The sequence below is a fragment of the Falco naumanni genome, chromosome 4, assembly GCF_017639655.2.
Source record: "Falco naumanni isolate bFalNau1 chromosome 4, bFalNau1.pat, whole genome shotgun sequence".
In the NCBI taxonomy this organism is placed as follows: Eukaryota; Metazoa; Chordata; class Aves; order Falconiformes; family Falconidae; genus Falco; species Falco naumanni.
In genome coordinates this window covers 74,051,833-74,072,436 of record NC_054057.1, presented here as the reverse complement: position 1 = coordinate 74,072,436, position 20,604 = coordinate 74,051,833, and the positions used below count along the sequence as shown (strand labels likewise).

General features: G+C 54.5%; 1 protein-coding gene and 1 long non-coding RNA gene across 2 annotated transcripts; both read right to left on the bottom strand.

Annotated features, from left to right (window-relative positions):
• Positions 1 to 15: 15 nt before the first annotated feature.
• On the bottom strand, positions 16 to 17,125 carry PGAP6 (post-glycosylphosphatidylinositol attachment to proteins 6). The gene is made up of 13 exons (XM_040591506.1): positions 16,991 to 17,125; positions 12,807 to 12,984; positions 11,024 to 11,231; positions 10,804 to 10,937; positions 10,160 to 10,425; positions 8,605 to 8,933; positions 7,773 to 7,866; positions 7,121 to 7,244; positions 6,273 to 6,409; positions 4,036 to 4,214; positions 3,414 to 3,560; positions 2,916 to 3,032; positions 16 to 2,378 (listed from the first exon to the last, which is right to left on the bottom strand). The coding sequence occupies exons 1-13, from the start codon at positions 17,097 to 17,099 to the stop codon at positions 2,082 to 2,084; spliced, it is 2,319 nt and encodes a 772-aa protein (XP_040447440.1). The 5' UTR covers positions 17,100 to 17,125; the 3' UTR covers positions 16 to 2,081.
• LOC121086980 lies at positions 15,162 to 16,492 on the bottom strand. Its single transcript, XR_005827491.1, has 2 exons — positions 16,054 to 16,492; positions 15,162 to 15,944 (listed from the first exon to the last, which is right to left on the bottom strand). It is a non-coding gene; the product is annotated as an uncharacterized LOC121086980 (long non-coding RNA).
• Positions 17,126 to 20,604: the final 3,479 nt, after the last annotated feature.

Here is a 20,604-nt window from a genome sequence, read left to right as displayed (position 1 = left end):
GCGCAGCACCACGGGTTTGCCCTCAAAGACCATTACCTTTATTAAATTATAAAACTGTAAGCTTTAAAATTTACGGTATAAAATAATCACAGATATTAACAGCCAAAAAAAAACCAACCCAGCTATTTTTTTTCCCCAGACAGAGGAATTTGCTCTGATTTGACCCAAAATAATGAAGCGCCCTCCTCCCCCAGGCACCGCACGCAACCTGCGCCGGGGCCAACCGTCGCGGAGCAGGGCAAAAGCTGAATTTCAATGATCAAACACAAAACAATCACGTTACCGGGATTTCTCGCCCCAAAGCTCCTCCTGCCTGGCAGCGCGGAAGCCCCTGAACGAAAAGGCCCAATGAGGAATTATTGCTTTCTCCGGTAACCGGCACCCAGGCCAGCCCAGCGGCCTGGCACAGGCTGTGAAGGAGCGGCGGGTCACCTGCCTCAGTGCTGGGGCTGCAACGCCGCTGTGCAAACTAAGATGGGACCGGGGGGCGGGGAAGAGCCTAAAAGTGTTAAAAGTTGGAGGAAGCCCTGAGGGCCCCACGTCCCCCGCTCCCGCCATGCTGTCGTGTATGGCAGCAGCAAAAGGCAACGCAGGGGACGTGGGTGCCGGTGGTTGTTGGTGGTGGTGACATCACTGGGTGCAGGTGAGTGCCCTTCACTCATCCTGTGTCTGCTTAAGAAGTCGGGAGTTTCCAGAGGAAAGGAAGCAGGGGGGTAAAGTGCAGAGCTGAGCGGAAGGCTGGGCGCTCTCCAAAGCAAAGAATTAACCCCAGGGAGGCAAATCCTTCATTAATAGGTCTTTCCTCCCCAAAGCCACCTGAGGGGCTCCCAGCAGCATGCACCAGACCAGCCACAGCTGGAATAAACCAGCAAGGAACAATGTATTTGAGCCCTTATTTGTAGAATAAGGATGGGCAAAGACAACTTTCCTGGTTGCCACGTTTCTGCCCTTGCTTTCTGACACCTGCATGCCCTATAGTAAGGCAAAGGTGAGACAGACGCTGCAAAGGAGACTGTAGCCATCTAGGGAGCCCGTGGCAATGCTCCTGGCTGGGGTGGGACACTGCTGGTGGCCCCAGATCAGCCATGATTCCACAGCGCATCCAGCCTCTGAGGCACAGCAGGACAGAGGAGCAGGGGGTGCGCAGCTCAGACACCACCCTGGACCACCTATGCTGCCACAGGCAGAGCTATGAGCATGTCAAACCCACAAAAGGGAGGAAGACGGTAAATACCTGAACATTGAGTGAGGAAGGCGACAGTGCAGCAGCCTGCCTCCTTCCAGACGAGCTAAGAGGGCTAAATTTAGACTAAACCCTGCACTGCTGGGGGTTTCACAGTTCTGGACAAGATGCTGCTGATGCTTCTTGCATGTCCCTATACGGGATTTTTTTCACATTCCTGTTAAGTCTGATCCTGAATCCAGGACCCAAGTCCCAGCCTTGTTCTTTCCCCGGGCCCTGCCGCTGAATCAGGGCTAGGTAAGAGCAGCACCACCTGTTGCACAGGGAGGGAGGCTCCAGACCCCTGTGGAGACGGAGGCTGAGGGCCCAGGGCATGCTGAGATCAGCTCCCTCCCTCCCCATCAGCACCAAGGGCATGCAGCAGCATTTGCCCCCCAGATCAGAAGAAACCCATTCTCTCGGGTTCAAATGCTGATTGCAGGATGGCTGGGGAAATCCCCGTCCCACAGTCCTCTGCTGGGACAGGGGGTACAGAGGAGAGCCCAGCAGCCACAGCCCTGGCTCCAGATCAGCGTGGGCTAAGCCCAAGCCTCATGGACACAGCAGGAGGGGAAGAAGGGTTGGCTATTCCCCCAGCGCCATAGGGAGGTGGGGGACAAGCTATTCCTTGATCTAGAACCATGAAAAGCCTGCCCTGTCCCAGCAGGAAAGCAGAGGTGGCCTCAAACCTGCCTTCACAAGACAAGCCCACCATCTTCATCTTTACACCAGGTCCACACTGCGCCCTCCCAGCCAGCAAATGAGCATGTAAGAGGATTGCCGACCTGCAAGAGAGGGGCAACCCAGGCAAAGAGCAACCTCCCCAGCCCTCCACCTCTGCGACCAGGAGCCGAGCAGTTCAGGTCACAGCATAGAGCTCCTCACGGTCATTCTGGCAGATTTGATAGCGACAAGTGAGCTTCTGTGACCAGGCCCAGGGCTTCTTATGCTTGTCCCGAGGAGGAAGCAGGAAAGCAACGCTGCAAGCCACCAGCACGTGCCAGATGCTGTGGGTGTAGTAATAGTTCTCATTGGTTTCCATGAATGCATATACTGAGATGGCAATGAAAGCCAAGGTGATCCCTGGGAGGAGGTAGAAAACCCAGCGCTTCCACGAGGAGGGATAGCAGTGCCTGCGCTTCACTCCATGGTAAACCTGGAGGTGTCGGAGCACAGAAGGGTTAAGGAGCCAACCAGAAACTTGGGCAGCCAAGCAGAAGCTTAGGCAGCGGGAAACAGGCAACGCTGCCTGACCCACGAGCACCTGCCAACCTCATGGCAAGAGGGCGAGCCTGCTGTCCCCAAGAAATTCAACCTCCCCCCTTCTTGGGCCCACCTCCTGTGTACAAAACCCCCTAGCCAGCCGTGGCACCAAAGCCCAGCACAGATGCTACAGCTTCTGCTCAAGGCACAGGCAACAGCCAACCATTTTGGGACACCACTGCAGACACGGGTGTGCACTGAATTGGAACTGCAGCAGCTGGACTGTGCTCAGACCCATACCCTGGGGATTTCTCAGCTACTAGAGGGATGGAAGGTGAATCCCTTGCCCTGCCCCCTGCCTCCACCTGGGTGTTTCAGGGAGATCAGGCCATGCCTGTAAATGAACTGGAGCCTGGGGTCTGCTGTGCCACCATTGTTCTCCGGAGGGGATCAAAGGGCAGAAGGACCTGCCAAGGCTGCCCTTACTTACCCATGCTGCAATCATGATGATGAGGGCAAAGAGGCAGGGACCCATCATGTTCCACACCCCTCTGCGGTCCAGCTGCAGGGACATGGCAATTAACAGGGTCCCCAAGATGAAAAGGACCTGGGAATGAGACACCACCACTACTGTCAGTAGCTCATCTGCTGCCAGAGCACAGCCAGCCATGCCAGAGGCAGCAGGGGCTTCACCTCCTGGCCACCCACCCCTGTGTGCACACAGGACTCGGGAGTAGCATCTTCCAAAGAAGAAACCAGCGGACCCACAAACATCAGTCCCTTTGGGCCCAGTCCTACAAGCACACAGGTTCATGATACAAATTCCTGGGACAAAACAACCCGCTGGTTTAAAAATCAGGGTGACAAACAGGCTTTGTCACCAGGCTGGGCTGTGTCATTGAAACAGCCGTGAGAGGGCTCGGCATGGCAACCCGTGGCTTGGCTGGCTCAAGTCTGCCTTTGCTGCGCAGGGGTACCTGACACTCACGTATTTCAGGATCTTCTTTACCCGGGACATGCACAGGATCGTTACCCAGATGGACACCACAGAGCCCAAAAAGTCACAGTATTGTAGTGTGTCATAGTCCATGATGCACATCACCGCGACGCCTGGCTGGTCACACGCGTGGTAGAACTAGAACCAAGGACAAAAGCAAAGGCTGGCATGAATCCAGCAGCACCACAGCTTTCTGGGCAGGAGAAAGCTCAGCCCGTGGCAGCCAGGACCCCCCCGGCAGTGCCTCCAGGAGACCAAACCACTGTGGCATTACAGAAAGCAGATGAGAGCAGCCATCAACCTGCATCCTCCCAGCAGCAGCCAAGAGCTCCTAGGACAGCACCCTTCAAGTGTGCCATACTCCTGCCCCAACTCTGCTCCCTGGGGTCCTACCCCCAAATATGAGCACCCACGGCGTAGGTGGAAGGACCTAGTAAAAATAACACTGCTGCCAAGTTCTGAAGGGGCAGGGCATGTCCATGGAGGTGCTTCTCCAGTAATTCAGAAGATGTGGAGCTCCAGGATGGACTGCCACACCAAGGACCTCAGTCTGATGCAGCATTCCTGGTGCTCAGGGGAGCTAGCAGGGGACCCAACAGAAGGCAATACTTACCGTGGAGAAGAACATGGTGTAGGTGTAGACGGAGGCCTCCACCAGGTAGTAGCGATAAACAGCAACTGCTATTGCCGGCAGGAACATGAGGTTGCTCAGGGTGAGCAGGAGGGTGGCCAGGTTCTGCACACCAACAGACTGGGCCTTGGTATCATCTGTGCAGCTCCACCCCCCCCAACCTGCAGAGCAGAGAGGCTTGTGTGGATCTCAAATGCCCTACATTGTCCTCCCGCAGCACCCAGCAGCAGCACCCAGCAGGAGCCTGGGATGCTTCAGAAGAAGCAATCACACCCCCAGGCTATCCCTGACTCTCCTCTCCCTTGCTCCATCAGCCACTGTTCTCAGGATGGTCTCATTACTCATGGCATGCTCTGCTGTGCAAAGACCCAGGGAACCCCAGCAGAGCCCCATATCTGCTCCAAGGACATCCCCCAGGTTGCTCCCAGTAGCAGAGGCCATCCTACATTCCACATGGGTCTATCCAGACTGGTACTTTTCTTCCCCACAGTAACTCAACGCACATGCTACTTGCTGGTGGTACATCAAGCATTCGAAGGTCGGATGCTTCACATGATGGTATAATCTGGGTGCAAGCTCCCTTCAGATCCCAGGAATCAGGGCGGAGAATGATTCACAGCACTGAGGAAAACATTGCGCTCCTGTCCCACCTGCCACAGTGGGGCAGACTGCAAAGCCAGGCCAGGTTGCTCTGGGCCTTGCCCAACTGCATTTTGAAGATCTCCAAGGATGGAGACCTGGGTACTGTGCAGATGTGAACAACTGATGGGGGAAATTGTCATCTTTGATTTAGCTGAAGTTTCCTTGCTGCAGCCTAGGTCTGTGGCTTCTCGCCCTTTCCCTGTGCTCCCCCAGAAGAGCCCGGCTCCAGGGTCCTTGTAACCCCCATGGGCAGCAGATTCTATCCCCTTCCAACTCCTCTTTTCCAAGGTGAGCAAACCTACTGCCTCAGCCCACAGTGACACGTAGCTCTGCACAGGACAGCAAAGTGACAATCTCCTAGAGGACAGTGCATGACACTGGGCACAATTCTGTCTGCTCACTGGATACCAAGGACTGAGCTGAGACAGTCTCTTATGAATAAAAACCTGCCTTTTTTTCTTTTTTTTTTTTTTTTTTTATAATTATTTTAATTCAAGATCAGGATGCCCGCTCCTTCTGGGGAAAGGAGTTCAGTCACAGGGCAGCCTGGGTATATACAGGCACACCGTGGTCAAGAAGCAGAGTTAAAAGTAGCATCCATCCCATTACAGTGCCACCAGAAACCAAGACAGCAGCTCTGCCCCTTCTGCGGGCTCCCTGCCAGGCAGAGCCCAGGCAGGCTGCTCTCCACTTTATTTCTGGGTCACGAATATGCAGATGGGGCATTTTGCTCCAAGTGATTCAGCGGAATGCTGTCCTCAGCCTTATTCCCCAGTTCCCTTGGGCTGCTCTGTGCTTCCCAGAACCTGGAACCCTTCGGGGAAATTAGGATGCTGTTCTCCATCTCAGTCCTCACCGGCACTGCAGCAGACAGCAAAGACATCCTGGCTCAGGCCCAAAGCAATGCTGAACCACATTCTGCCTTGCCCTTCTGCTGAGAGCAGATACACCTGCCCACCCAGGCACAGCAGAGCTATCATCTTCCCTATGATCTACTTCCTACTACCACTGACTGCTGCCCAGTCTTCTCATACCATTAAGATAATTAGCAGCTGACACAGATGTTCCTTCTCCAGGGGCACCTCGGAGTCTAAGGGCTGGCCTGCCCGCTGGCTCTTGGCAGGAGGCAGAGCACCATGGCAAAGCACAGGCAGGGACTGCAGCCCAGCGTCATCGCACCCCGCACCAGGACCCTTGTGACAAACCTCCCTGAAGGGCACAGGCTCCAACACAAGCATTTTCAGGCAGCCCTACTGGCTCCCTGGTCTCTCTGGGGATGCTCAAAAGCACCTCTCCAAACCCTGGGGGACTCCAAGATGGAAATGAAACTCCAAGCTGTCCTCAGCCCGACTGCCCATTTCCTCTGGGGTGCTCTGTGCTTCCCAGAACCCAGCACCCCTCAGGGAAATCAGGATGCTTCCAAAGAGCCTGCCACAGGCTCTTTGGGCAGGCACTGCAATACCAGGCTGCTCCTGGCGGCCACAGCGGACGCCAGCTCCTCTACTCAAACACCACCACTGGAAAATGTGTCCTCCCCTTGGGGAGGTTGGCAAAGCTTCCTAGGAAAAGGCACTCACCAGCCTTGCAGCTGCAGCCAGCATAGAGGTAGCCGTGTCTTCTCAGGAGGCTGCACTGCCCGTACGGCCCACAGTCATTGAAGCAAGGGGTGAGATACGTGAAGACCGTTACTTTGGCTTCTGCGGCATTGCATTCACTGCAAGGAGAGCAGGTCACACTGGCACCCCGCTCCTTCGGGGCAGCCTTGCACCCAGGCAGCACTCTGCTCCAGGGGGTCAGGCCACGCTCCTGCACCAAGCTCCCCGCTACTTTGCAATCTGCTCCATCACTCCCAACAGCTAGGAGCAGAGTTGGCTCTCTCTCCACTTGAGCTGCCAAACCGATGTGCAGGGAGGTATCAGCTCTCCCCAGACCCCCACAGCAGACCCCAGTGCCCATGACTGGTCCTCAGGACCAGCATTGCCAGCACTGTTTCACAGTGCATGCTCAGGGCCTTACACAAGGAACCAGCAGTAAGGCAAACTGCAGGAGTATGGGCACAGCTGCCTGCATCTCAGAGACTTCCTTGAAGGAGGAAGAGCAGCATTTTCATTTACCAGTTTGTCACCTCAAAATCTACCTGGGGAAGGGGAAGTTCATCCAGGCAAGCTCTGCCATCTGCAGTCTGCATGAGATGAGCCAGCTCAGCACCAGACAAGCTGCTTGGGCACTCACAAGGGAGCAAGTCAGCAGTGCCACCCACCTCCTTCCCCCTCTGCAGCCACAGTTCAACTGCTACCAGGTGAGAGGAGCCCACAGCGCAGCGGTGAGGACAGGGGCTCAGTTTTGCTCACACTAGCAAAGGGCAGAAGGATGCAGAGGCAGAGTGCCCTGAACTGGCCCCAGGGCAGGATGACGCCAGACTCACCCCTGGCCCTTTGGGCAGATGAGCTGCAGGGAGAGGAACCAGTCATCTGTCTGCGGGTACAGGACAATCAGCATCGCTTCCGCAGAGGACGTGCTCACGCTCAGAGGGTAGCCCTGGAAAAAAGCTTAAAGAAAAGAGGGTGCTGTGATGTGCCAAGACTGGGGGAGAAGGGCCCACAGCAATCCCAGGCTCTGACTGATTGCACAGGAATTGGATGCTCCTGTGGCTCCTTGCTCCCACCCTCAGGAGGCAACAGGGGGATGGAGAGGACCCTTGCTCCAGAGACCCTTCTTTTTTTGTTTCATCTCAGCTCTCAGTACCTACATAGGCAGCACAGGGCACCTGGAATAGCCTGTTCGCTTGGCTAGTCCTCCAATGCAGATCTTGGCTTCTCTGCACACTGGCAATACCTTGACCATCCCCAAACCTTCTGCCAATGAGGCTGGAAGGACCCTAGCTGGTAATCAGACCCTCCTTTGGTGGAGGCTAACTCCTGGTGCCAGACTAGCACCAGCACCCTGGGCATGTGCCAACATGAAGACCTCAGGAGGGTCCGTGCCGAAATTGGCTCATGCCACAAAGTCCTGAGTCAACAAATGGCTCACAAGGTCTAAAAGCAAAGCCCCAAGACAGCATAGCTGAGCTCTCATACCTGTGCTGCAGTTCTGGGTGGCATTGAGGGACAGCACCGGCGAAGCAGCACTCACACACGCTACCACGGTGCCATTGGCCAGGCTCACGGATGTCTGTGCAAACACAGCAGTGTCCCATGTCAGAGCACCCCAGTGCCACCCCCCTGCACAATTCATCTCCCATGCTGCCCACAGTATATGGAAGCAGCAGGTGACAATAAATCCTGCAGATCAAGGTCACCCATCAGTTCAGCAGCTCTTTCTGGGCAAAGCTGTGTTCAGCTCACCCTGTGCTGCCACTGTGTCACATGCTGGCTGAAAGGCAAGAAAGCCTCCTGGGGGACTGCACGGGAGGAACTGCTCCAAAGCTGGGGCACTTGCACATCGCTTCAGCATGAGCACAGCGTGGCAGAAGTCCGAGGCAGCAGGACATCAGGGCTGAGCCCTGCTCCAGCCCTCAGGAAGTTTCAGAGAATTTCAGGGGGCTGATTTTAGGGTGTCACTGAAGGAGCCTGGGAAGCAGCGACCTGGGCAGGGACATCCCTGGGTTTGCCTGCTCAGTCTCCTCTCCTGGTGGCAAGGCACCAGGCTCCCGTGCAGAAGATGGCACTGCAGCTGCTTTCCATTTTGTCTCCTCTGCATCACTTCCCCCACATGCCAGCAACCTGTGGCATTTGAATCAGAGCTGGCAGATAGGACATGTTGGAAGCAGCTAAAACAGGCTCAGTGTTTTGTGACAACAAAAAAAGTCCCACTGGCACCAACGACCCCTGGAGTTTGCTGATAAACCAGCCCAGGAGCAGGCACAAAGCCCCTCGAAGGGGAGACAATCCCATCAATCAGCCTCCGCACCTTGTTAAGCAGGAGACTGACGACAAGGGAACCGCCGCTATCCACGCCAGTGTTCAGGTTGAGGAGGAGGAGGGTTGGGGACAGGGAGTTCACGGGCACACTGGGACCATTCAAGAGTCTGTAGCGCACGGACACCACGTCCAGGTCCTCACGGACGATGGGCTGGTTCTGCAGGCAGAAGCTCCTCTTGTCGGACGCATTGCGTGAAGCCTCTCTGGTAGACAGAGTGGAGCTCCCTGCCGCTCCTGCACTACCCGGTCTGGGACCAGTTTGGCTCTGGTTTAGGCTGCTGAAGTTAAGGAATGAACTGGTACTTCCTGGTCTGCAAGCTATAAAGTAAAAAAAGGAGATGAATAAGAACAGCCAGGACTAGCACCTCATCCAGGCAGGGCCCCAGCAGCTCCAGACCTTCAAGTGATAGCACAAACTGTGCGTATTTCAGCTGGTTCATGCACTGCAGTACGGCTACAGCCCCCGAAAGGCACCATCTGTGCAAGGGGAACTCCAGCAACAGCATCCACAAGTTGGGACACTGATGGAAGCCAGACACCAGTACAGTGGGTGGAAGCACCCTGGAGCTGTGGGGGAGTGGGAACAGAAGAAGAGATAACACAGAGCATCAAAACACACCAATGTACCCAGGGAGCATCACTAGCCAGTGGCAGAGCACAGCACTTGGCTGTTCTGTAACAACAGGCTGCACAGAAGTCTCTACCAGTTCCCCAGACGTGAGCAGACAAGGGTGAGCAGGAGAAAGAAGCTAACCCAGTGTAGCTACAGGCACAAGCCGTCACATCGTGGCAGATGGAGCTGCATGTGACACTTGGGTCCCACTGCTGGAACCTGTCCATCACTCCCAGAGAGCCTTAAGGCTCCCCTCTAACCCTGCCAGGCCCTCCAGCACAGGGGATGAGGAGGGGATGGCAGAACCCCAGCAGAAAAAACACAAATCTTTGAAAATGTACCTAGTTGGTGAGCTTCCAAGAGTCAGACAGGGATTATGGTCACATAGTAAGAGGATGCAAAGGTGCCTATCACAGCCACAAGGACCTTGTGACCTCCTGAGTCACAAGGTGTCACCTGAAATGGTGACATCCCTTCACTACAACCCAAGACCTTACCCCAGGTAAACCTCTGTGGAATGGTTTCCTGTCTGTAGCCTGCTTATTGCCAATCGACAGTCAACATATCATTACTGTCTGGCGCATCTACCCAAAACTGTTCTCCCCAAAACCATTTTCCCCACCAGATTTTAAGCCAGCCACTGCTTCCCAAACAGCCTTAGGGAAATATCATTGCTTCAAAGACCCTGAAACTGTCAGGCATTTCCAAACCAGGCAGCTCCAGGAAGTATCCCTCTTGGGTGAACATCAGAGCCTTCGCTTTTGACCCCAAAGCAATAACTGGGTCTCAGCCCCGAGGATTTTACCCAGGCAATCAGCATGCTGGGGAATGCAGACAGCTACAGCCAGCCACCCAAAGGGCCAAGAGGGACACAGTAGACATGGAGTTCTCTCTTGTCCTGCCCACAGGGCTAGAGAAAGCTGAAGCCCACCTGTGAAAGAAGCCAGCATCTCCACCAACACACTGGCATTGGGAGCACCGAGACTCTCCACCATGATCTGCAGCCACTTCTCCCAGGGGGGCGAATCCAGGGTCAGGCTGCAGTTGACGTTCCCCGTGCAGGTGATGATCCTTTGGAAGGACTGAGGCAGAGTGATGGAGCCCAGCACTACCCGCAAGGCGCACGCTTTCTGCTTGCTTGCCATGCAGCTTCGCAGCTCAAACTGCATCCCTGCGGCATGCTTGGGAACAAAGACCCTGCGGGAGAAGGGACCAGCAGTTTGCAGAGCTTGTACTGTCAACACAAGCCAGCCATGCCCCACCACAGTCCCCAGGACTTTGTGGCAAGAACTAGATTGTCCTGGTTGGTGTTGTGAAAATCCTTTCCAAAGAAAACATCTCAAAGAACTAAAATTCCCGCAACTGAACCTCTAAGACCGCCCGGGAGGAGTTGGAGAAGGGTGCTCATGTGCTCCCCATGGAACCCCTGCCACTGCTGCAGGAAGCCTGGCCAACAGGCTTGGGGACCCCCCAGCTCCAGCCCCAGGGAACAACAGTGGCTTCCCCTAAGCAGCATCGGTGGGAAATCCCACCCCACCACGGCCCTGAGCCTTTCCATCCGCTGCTCTCACTCACTTGACATGCAGTGGCTTAGCAGGTGAGACGACCGTTTGTGACATGGCAATGCCAGGCTCCAGGACAGGCATATCAGTGAGTCTGAGCACAAACATATCTGCCTGGAACATATAGGGGCATGGAGTGGAGAAACCCTGCAGGAGGGGAGAGCAGACGGGTCAGCTGTGGCGAGACACACTGGGCAGAGTACAGTGGCTGAGACCCTCAGCAGGACCCTCACCTTCACTTCAATCCTGCCAGCAGCCTCAGGGAGATGGGCAGCGATGAACCAGTCTCCAGCAGCAGGGGTGGTGATGTTCACAAAGGTGGCATTTTGCACAGCACTGCTCAGAGTCATACTTATGTTATAGGAAGGACGGACGGTTGCATTTGCAGGAAAACGAGTGCCCAGTGGATTAATTACAGGAGGGGCTCCATAGCGAAAGTGCCTGCGAGAGAAAACAGAATGCAAATAAATCAGGGATGCAAAGACACTGGCAAGATAAACTGGGATACAAACTCATCAGCGGACACCCAGGCTGGCCTGGGATCGGAGGGGGAGCAGCCTGGAAAACCCCCACATTTTCAAGTGGACCACAGGAGCCATCAATTTCATCTGGTGAGGACTGGCTGCTATTAGCTTATCCGGGATTTATTTAGAGATTGGTTTAACTTGCCTGCTTATTAAGATAAGGATTTACATGGTTCCATCAAGCCTGAAAGCAAATTTCCATGCTCAGTAAGGTTAAGCCCCAGCCCCACGACTACTCCTTTTTTTCATAACCATGAACAAATACCCCATATAGGCTAAATCACCAACAAAAAGCTTTAATTTTCTAGCTAAGATCTGCATCTTCCCTATTTCCTCTTTTAAGAAGGGCAGGCTGACAGACTAAAAAGATGTTTACCCAGTAAGGTGCATGTGACTGACTTCAGTACACCAGCACTTCTGCTTTCCAGATACACAGCCCAATGTTTGAGGCAGCAGAAAAGCAGGCAGCTAAGTAACACGCGAGATATTTATTTGGGAGCCAATTTGGCATTTAATTTGCTCGCTTTTGGACTGCACTGCAACAACACGTAACAGGTCCAGCAAGCAGGCGGGACAGGTTTTTATTAACCCATTTGAGCTTAGCTGGGCTGGTCTGCATTTCTTTGGGTATCATTTTGCTGTTGCCTTGTCCCTCACATCCCCAAGCTACTGGAAACCCTTCTGGGAAGCAGGAAGTAGGAAGATCATGTGTGCCAGGCTGCTCTGGAGCAACTAGGAGCACCAGTCTGTGCCCAGGACAGACCAGGGAAACGCAAGCCAAGCAGCTTCAGTCGCTCCCAAGACCTCTGTGGAGTGGGTGCCAGACACCCATGTGTCTCCATAGGCACTTGCCCAGGAAACTTGGTACTCTCCCAAGATACAACCCAAAGTCTTGCAAGTTTTTGACCTCAAATCCTCCAACAACTCAAGTACCGCTTAAGCAGCATTTCTTTCACTGGCATTGAGTTTGCAATCTCCTCATGCTCTTGTGTCTGCAGGACTCAGCGTTCCTCTCCTGTCTCTGCTTCACACACAGTCGCATCCCCTACAAAGTGTCCCCAGTCTCTTTAGTTCCTCTGTACTGGGGAATTCATCCACCTCCAATTGGTTTGGGACTTCTCAAGCCCCTTGTAGTCCTGCCACATCCTTTGGTACCATGTGCAGGATCCTGCCAGGCACAGAAAGGTCCAGGAACAACTTTGCTCATGAGCAGTAACACCAGCCTCACCGTGAAGCTCTCTCCATGTTTCTAAGGCATCCCTTAGACACCACATCTGACAGATAGCCCCAGATCCATTGGTAACACCAACACAAAATGCTCTACAGGTTTAAACACAGATTTAGTCTTAATACATGAAGAAACTGTGGCTGCTGCAACTGGGGAACAGATGCCCAGCCTCCTGCAACTAACCAATCACAGCCATGAGCAACAAGGACAAGAGAAGGACTGGCAGCCCACATGGGACAAGCACTGGCACAGGGACATACATACACTGTGATCTCCATGCTGGTGCACTCAGGTCCTTTCCCCCGGGAGGCCTGCAGGAGCCAGCGAAGCAGCACAGTGTCTTCTGGCACATGGAAGTGGAAAAGCTTGGCGTTGCCATACCAGCTGTAGAAGGACAGCTTCTGTGCGCTCTGAGAGAAGTACTCAGAGACATACAGGGAGTCTGAAAGGGAGAGAGCACAGCAGTTGCTGGGGCAGGCTGCAGGGCACTACACCTGCCCACAGAAGCACACAGGAGTTTTAAGGTTGCTGGAGAGGAGCCCTTTGTGTCCCTGGTTGCTCATCCCAGTCCCCCTAGGTGATCCACATTGCTCCTCTAGCTAGAACTGCCCACAGCCCTGCTACAAAACTATCACCTGGAGCCAGAGAGCACTAAAAGATGCCTTAACTACACTCTGTGAGATGTGCTCTGAAGATGACAGATCACAGGAGATGCTGAGGAGAGGAGGAGGAGAAGTTGATGGCACAAGAAGACGTGATGGAGTAGGCATCAGCAAACGCTGGGGCAAACAGTGCAGAGCAGATGGGTGCAGGTAACACAGGGGTGCTCCAGGTTCCAGCAACAGTTTATGGTGCCAACAGGGAAGAGCTGTGCCCTTGTCTGTCCCTGCTGAGTGCACAGACTGATGTTACCCATCTTACCCAGTTCAGGACACACATACTGCGCAACATGCTGCCTTCCTGTGATGCCCAACATGATGAAAATTCATGTGCTGCAAACCTAACCCTGCTTTCAGATGTACCTTCCAAAGTCTAAAGATTTTCCTGCCTGGAAGAAAGCTGCTGGGATAGTGAGAACAGCTCTAGGGTAGGCTGAAAGGTCATGCAAGAATGCAACAGCCATTCAGTCAAAGTGCTATCGGGACTAGGTCCTCCATCCACCCCTCTGCCCATCTATGCCTACAGACCACCCCCAGCCTGCTGATAATTTCACCTGCAAAATTTTACATTGGTGTTATTGTCAGCAAGAAACCAGCCAGACTGCAACTCGGGGACAGAAAAGAAACATCACACCAGGGTTGAGAAGAGGACAAAACTGCACAGAGACAGCAGAACCAAGGCCATATTGCCCACCCAAATACAAGGTTCATAACACTCAGTAAGGGGGCAGAAGAAGATGTCTCCATATCTCTGCTGAGTCTTCTCAGATGCTCCTTTTCTACTCTGGAATTCCCTGGAGTGGGGCAAAACCATGGCACCTTTCAGACGCAGACTCCTCATTTCTATCAGAGAATAAAGCAGCAAGCATGGTTTAATTTGCCGTCCTCTGACGCTGCACAGGGTCATGCTGGACACACAGAGGTCCCAACTGAGTTTAAGAAAAATGCCAAAAAAAGAGAAAAACAGTTCTCAGGCAGGACCAGAGCCTTGGGATGTACTTCATGTCAAGAGGCATCTAATCCAAGCAGGAACTACGATTCATGCCCCAAAGCAGGATGCACGCTGGCCTGTACCCACGGCACTGCAAAGAGACAGGAGCGGTAATCATGGGTTTAGTTCCTTGGCAAATTACCAAATCAAAGCCTCCAGGCACACTGCAAACCCAACAGGGAAAGGAGGAAACAGGAAAGCAAGAAATACCAGCCACGCAAGCCAAATGGAGGATTTGCTTGTGGAGGAAGAGTGTGGCCACGCCACCTCGCCGCACAGACTGCCCCGGCTGTGCACCCATGGGGTCCAGCCAAGGGAGCAGCACTTTTTAATGCACAGGGCCAAGCAAGGTCACAGGGAAGGGTGAGCCTTGAGCAGGACAGCCAGAAGTCCACAGCCCGTGGCCAGAGCTGTTCCGCTGCGGTCCCCACGCCGGGGTTCCACTGCTCTCTAGGCCAGCAAGGAGCAGAGACCACAAAAGGGGCTTTTCAAGCAAATGCTCCCCGGCTGCCCCGCCAGTGCAGTGCGTGGGCTATTACAGACAAGAGTTGGCTGTGATGCCCTACAAGCCCAGTTACATCTCGCGCATGGGAGCTACAGAAAGGAGCAGTCTTTAACCAGTGGTGTCTATAGCCCCAGCTGCACTCTGCATGCACACGGCACGTTCGTTTCTGGAAATCCATGGAGATGTTTGGGCATAGGATGAGGGCAGACGGGGACACAATGTGTGATTAGAGCTGGGAGAGCCCTGGTCCTGCTCAGTGCAACAGGTCCCACCTGACAGCCTGCATGGGGATAAGCCCTCTCACCTCAATGCAAGCTGCTCCAGCCCTACCGGCTGTCAGGCTCTGCAAGGCCAACCGCCACAGTCACCACCCATCCAGCACGTTCTCACAAAGCTAAAGTGTGATTTGTGTGGTTTTGGGGGAGAAGAGGGCAGGCAGGCTGCAAAATTAAAACCTCCAGCCATCAGCAGCGCTATTTGTTAAGGACTGGTCAATTATACAGAGAGAGCTCAAGCGCAGTAACAGGTCAAGGGCAGGCCGGCAGACCCGTCCTGCCCACGCATTACCTGAGACCAGGTCTGCAGCAGCCGTGGCTGTACCAACAAAATGCCAACGTGGACAAAGTCCGCTCACACGCAGCTTCTCCCGGTGACAACTGGCCAAGCACCCGCTCGCTGGCTTTGCTGTGCTGGGCACCCAAGAGCTGCACCAGAGGGTGGGTAAACCAACTCCCAGGGCACCCTCTGCCTGGGCTAACAAGGAAATACCACAGGCACATAAACTGAGTATCAGCAGAGAAAAGCCAGAAAGACAGGTCACTGCAGGCAGGGCGTGCGCTCCGGCAGCCCATTTGCATCGAGGGCGCGTACTCTAGTATTTGCTGTGCTCTGTATGTGTCTGTCCCCATCTATTCAGTATGCTCTGCGCCAGCATGGCAACACCTGGAAAGTCCCACTCGACTGTCCCATGATGTAAAACAAGCCTTTAAACTGAGCAAGGGAGTTGTCAAATGGGTGTTGTTTCCATCCTCTCCTATACAGATTTCACATAAGCAGATTTCAAACATATGATGCAAAAACCCAAGTGTTTTTCAGACAAGAAACAAGATGTGGTAGAATCACAGAGTGTGCAAATGTCTCTCTAGGGATGCACTCTGCCCTAAGTTACTCCAGGAAGGGGTTTGGTGGACTTGGCAGCGTTATGTTGGACTCAACGATCTTACAGGTCTTTTCCAACCTCAACGATTCTGTGCAGAGAGGAGATGTGTTATTTGAATTTCAGAATAAAGAGCCGCCTGTGACAGCTTGCGTTTGTTTGTCCACAGATGATCTCACGGCAGTTTTAGAAAATGATACCTGGACTGCTGGTTTCAGGGCTTCCCACCAGAAGCATGAGGCCCTCCTTTCACAGCAGATGCTGTCTAAAGCTACCGAGATGGCGATCAGTCCGACTCAGGAAAGGACATGACTATGTGGCAGGATGTCCGGCTGTTTATCGTGTAACAGAAACCCTGTTCCTTTCACCCCGGTCAAAACCCCACCTGTAGCTGCTGAAGAAAGAAGACCCCTTGCTCCTCTGGGGAGGAGCTGACCTTGGCCAGCGCCCAGACCTAACCCTCCTGAGGCATTCCCCCACCGATGGCACAGCGCCGAGACACAGCACCCCGCACCCCTCCGGCGCAGGGGGCCCCTGCGGGGCTGGCTGCCCAGCTAGCAGGATGCCAGCCGAGTGTGGGCTGGGGGCAAAAGGCCGCTTCACCCGGCGGCTCCCGGAGCAGCCTCCCTGCTCTGCCGACTGCGGGTAAGTGCCACCCACCATCACTGGCTGATAGCCACTGCCGGCACAAGCCCACCTCCACGATGGGGTGCAGCAGGCAACCAACCATCCCTCCCCAAAGCCCCCACCGTCGGCCGGCCCTCCGGAGGGGGAGGCACGGCCCCCGGGGAGCCCACCGCCCCACCAGAGCCTCCGCTCTCACCCTTCGTGCCCCGGCAGCACCGTGACCCGACCGCCGGGCGGGACCGGCGCAGCCCCAGTACGGCCGGAGCCCGACGCTGCCCGCCCCACGCGTGCCCCACGGTGGGCGGCTCGCAGAGCCCTCGGTCCCTCGGGAAATCACGGGGCCACCTCACAGCCAGCCCCGGGACCCGCGGGACCGGCTACCGGGGCTAGCGGGCGGGCAAGTGCCCGCTCACTTCGACGTAACCCCGTGGGTCTCCCACCGGCGCCTCTGCGCCCCGAGACCCCTAACCCCGCCCCGTCCCCGTTCCCCCGCCGCCGGCCGGGACTCACCGGGGCCGGTGCGGTTGCCGCGGCCGGCGGGGAGCGCCAGGAGCTGCAGCAGCAGCAGGAGCAGCAGCAGCAGCAGTAGCCGCAGCGGCGGGCCGGCCCCCCGCACCATGGCCGCCCGGCGCTACCCCGGCATCGCCGCCCGCCGCCCGGCCCGCAGCGCCATCCCCGCCGCCACCGCCCCCTTCCGCCGGCCGCCCCGCCCCGCCCCGCCCCCCGGAACCGCCGCCCCCCGGAACCGCCGCGCCGGGGGGAGCCGCGGAGTCGCGGTGCTCGGGGACAGGCAGGGGTCTGCAGGGTGCTCGGACCCCGGGGGGCGCCCCCTGTCCTGGGGAGCCCCGTGGTCCCGGGGAAGCTCTGGCGTCCTGCCCCTAGACCTTGGGTAACCCCAGGCAGCCCTCAGACCCAGAGACCTGAGGTGGTCCTGAGGTCCCCTCGGCACCCCGGTACTGCAGGAGGTCGCTGAGAGCCCCAGGAGAGTGACCTTGGGGCGGGGGGGGTGGGGGGTCAGCACCCCAGGAGCACCCTGGAGCTGTGGGAGGGTGCCCGGGTAAGGGGGCTAGGGGTGCCAGCGGCGTCAGCGGCAGGGTGGGTTTGCTTCTCAGTGCCGTGACGGGAAAGTAAACCGGGAATTGAAGACCAGTTGAAGCTGAAATCTCAAACATTACCATGCCTGGGCCTTCCCAAACCACCCACCGTGCCCAGCTCCCAGCGGGAACCACAGGCAGGCGCCGTCCCAAGGGTGGGTTACGTCCTTCCGAGAAAGTCCCATCGCTCTCACCCATCTGCCACCTTCATAGGACTCACAGGACATGTATTTTCTGGTTGACTTCTAAAGAATTGAGGATCTTCCCTCTTAGATGCCTTTTCTTTGGGATACTTTCTGGTGTGTTTATGCTCTCCGGGAGAGTAACGCAGGATGGACACAGCCTCGGAGTCCTTGCTCAAGCAAAAAATCCCAAAACTTGCTTATGGGGCAGCTTGGCCAAGGATTTCAGACCTGTTCGCAGTCAACCACAAACTCCCTGAAGGTGGACTTTCTACTTCAGGAGCTCGAAAGCTTTGCTGCTTGCTCTCACAGACCTGATATACTTGTGATAAGTTATTAGGTATGGGAAGGAGATTCCCTAGGGAAGAGCCAGTCATTTTCTAGGGCCTCTGACTTCACCGAAAGCCCAGTCAGAGCAGCTTATGTAATCAATAGCTAGTGATGTCCTCATCTGATTTATGTGAAGAGTTCCCTGAAGTCAGCCCAAAAGCTTGAGCGCATAAAGTGTGGGATGCGAAGGGACTACTACTCCAATCCCCAGCTTAGATTTGTTCCCTGTCTGTTCATTTCCATTTGTCCCTGTGTGTTACTGCCCTTGGATGTTCAGAGCTCTCCCTCTGGGACGTGTCCTGCCTGACGACAGCATCAGCTTCCTCCCCATCTTTTTTGCAGGGCACAAGGATGTCATCCCCTTTCTGCTATGTTGATCCTTGAAGCCATGCAAGTATCCTGTAATATCCTGATCCTCATCTTTTGTGACAGTACCCACATCTTTTCTTTTAATATTTTGGCTATTAAAAATTCCGAGACCAGATCCAAGGTCAGAGTCCATCAGTAATTTCCCTCCAGGCCAATAACTGCCTTCCAACACTCCTGTTACTGTCTGCCTGTTTTCTTGAGTTCTGTCCTACAATTCTTCCACTAATCGATATTTTCTCCAGTGTAAATCACCTGGCCTCAGTGCCACATGATGCTGCTGTAACACGGCTCATGACTTACAACAAAGCTTATGACTGAGCTTTGGGATCTGGACCCACAACTTGATGGATTTATCTGTTCTCACTTCACTTACGCATATTGTGAGCATCAATCAAAGCCTTCTTTAATGGTTAGTCCTCTCCATTTTTCATAATCTGCTTATTATTCCTAATATCCTTCTGATATGAGGAAATCATACTCCAGTTAGGTATTGCACTCTTTCCCCCTTTTTTTTCCTGCTTCTTTGGGGTATAAAGTAATTTTACAATGTTTTCCCTACAGAATGGCAAGCCTCTTCCACATTAGCTTTGAGTTCTCCCAGCTGATTTTGCTGTTGCTCAAAAATCGTTCTTTTGAAAGAAGAACAAACAAACCCTTCTATTCTCATTCCACGTTAATTTAGCTTTCAAGTCTACTTTAAAGGTATCAGCTCATCCTCAATCAATCCTCAGCAATGATTTTCCTGCTGTCGTGGTTTAACGCTGGCCAGCAACCAAGCCCCACGCAGCCGCTTGCTCACTCCCCCTCACCCAGAGGGATAGGGAGAAGGATCGGAAAGGAATGTAAAAGCTCCAGAGTTGAGATAAGAACAATTTAATAGGTAAAGCAAAAGCTGCATGCACAAGCAAAGCAAAGCAAGGAATTCATTCCCCACTTCCCATGGGCAGGCAGGTGTTTGGCCATCCCCAGGGAAGCAGGGCTCCATCACACATCATGCTTACTTGGGGAAGACAAACACCATAATGCCAAATGTCCCCCCCTTCTTTCATCTTCCCCCAGTTTATATACTCAGCATGACGTCATATGGTATGGAATTCCTCTTTGGCTAGCTTGGGTCACCTGTCCTGGCCGTGTCACCTCCCAATTTCCCCTACCCCTCTAGCCCTCTCACTGGCAGGGCCCAAGGAACTGAAAAGTTCTTGACTTAGTATAAACATCACCCAGCAACAACTAAAACCATCAGTGTCCATCAACATTGTTCTCACATCAGAGCCAAAACACAGCACTGCACCAGCTACCAAGGAGAAAATTAACTCTGTCCCAGCTGAAACCAGGAGAGTCTCTACTTGTAGTTATTTTCCTCTTTAAGGACAAAAAATGAGATTCAGAATCAAAGATATGAGAGATCTGAACATAAAACAAACTCACTTGATGTAATGCAGAATCAGATCCACCATGTGTTACACCACCTGTTTTCTCACAGCTCGGGTCCCTTGGACTTGCTCCTGTTCCCCAAGGAAAGCATCCCAGCGTTCACTGTGACTGTTTGGGGTGATGGATGCTGCAGGACATGGCACCTCCAGACTGACAGCTGCCCCAAACATGTGAGGACACTCATGGCATCAGCTTAGTGACTCCGTGGGTTGCTCCTTTCCCTTTTGGCTAAGCAGCCTTGCCATCTTGCAAGGGGTGAGTTTGTACCAGGGGCAGTCTGCCTTTTGCTACAGAGCTGGAGCTGAAGCTAGAGCTGGAGCTGAAGCTGGGGCTGGAGCTGGAGCTGGAGCAAGCTTCCTCAGCTTCCAGAGGCAGTGCTGCAGGTGGATGCAGGCAACCACCCATGGGTCACCAGGACCTGCAGCCAGGCAGAAGATCCAGCTGCAGTGATAACTGCCTCCTCTTGTGGTGGCAACATAAACTACAAGGTTTAGAAACCCCTGGTGAGCATGTCTGTGCTAGACACACTTGGCTCTGGGTGCAGCGCAGGCGCCTGGGTCATGGCTGGGGTCACTGCATCACCTTCTGGCTCTTTGGTCCATGAGTCCTGAAGCACAGCCCCTCCTCAGGAGGCCAGACAGACGTGGAAGACCCAGTTCTGTAGAGTGCATTGCCTACAGTGTCTCAGACAGGCCTGGGGAGAAATCTGGGCTAT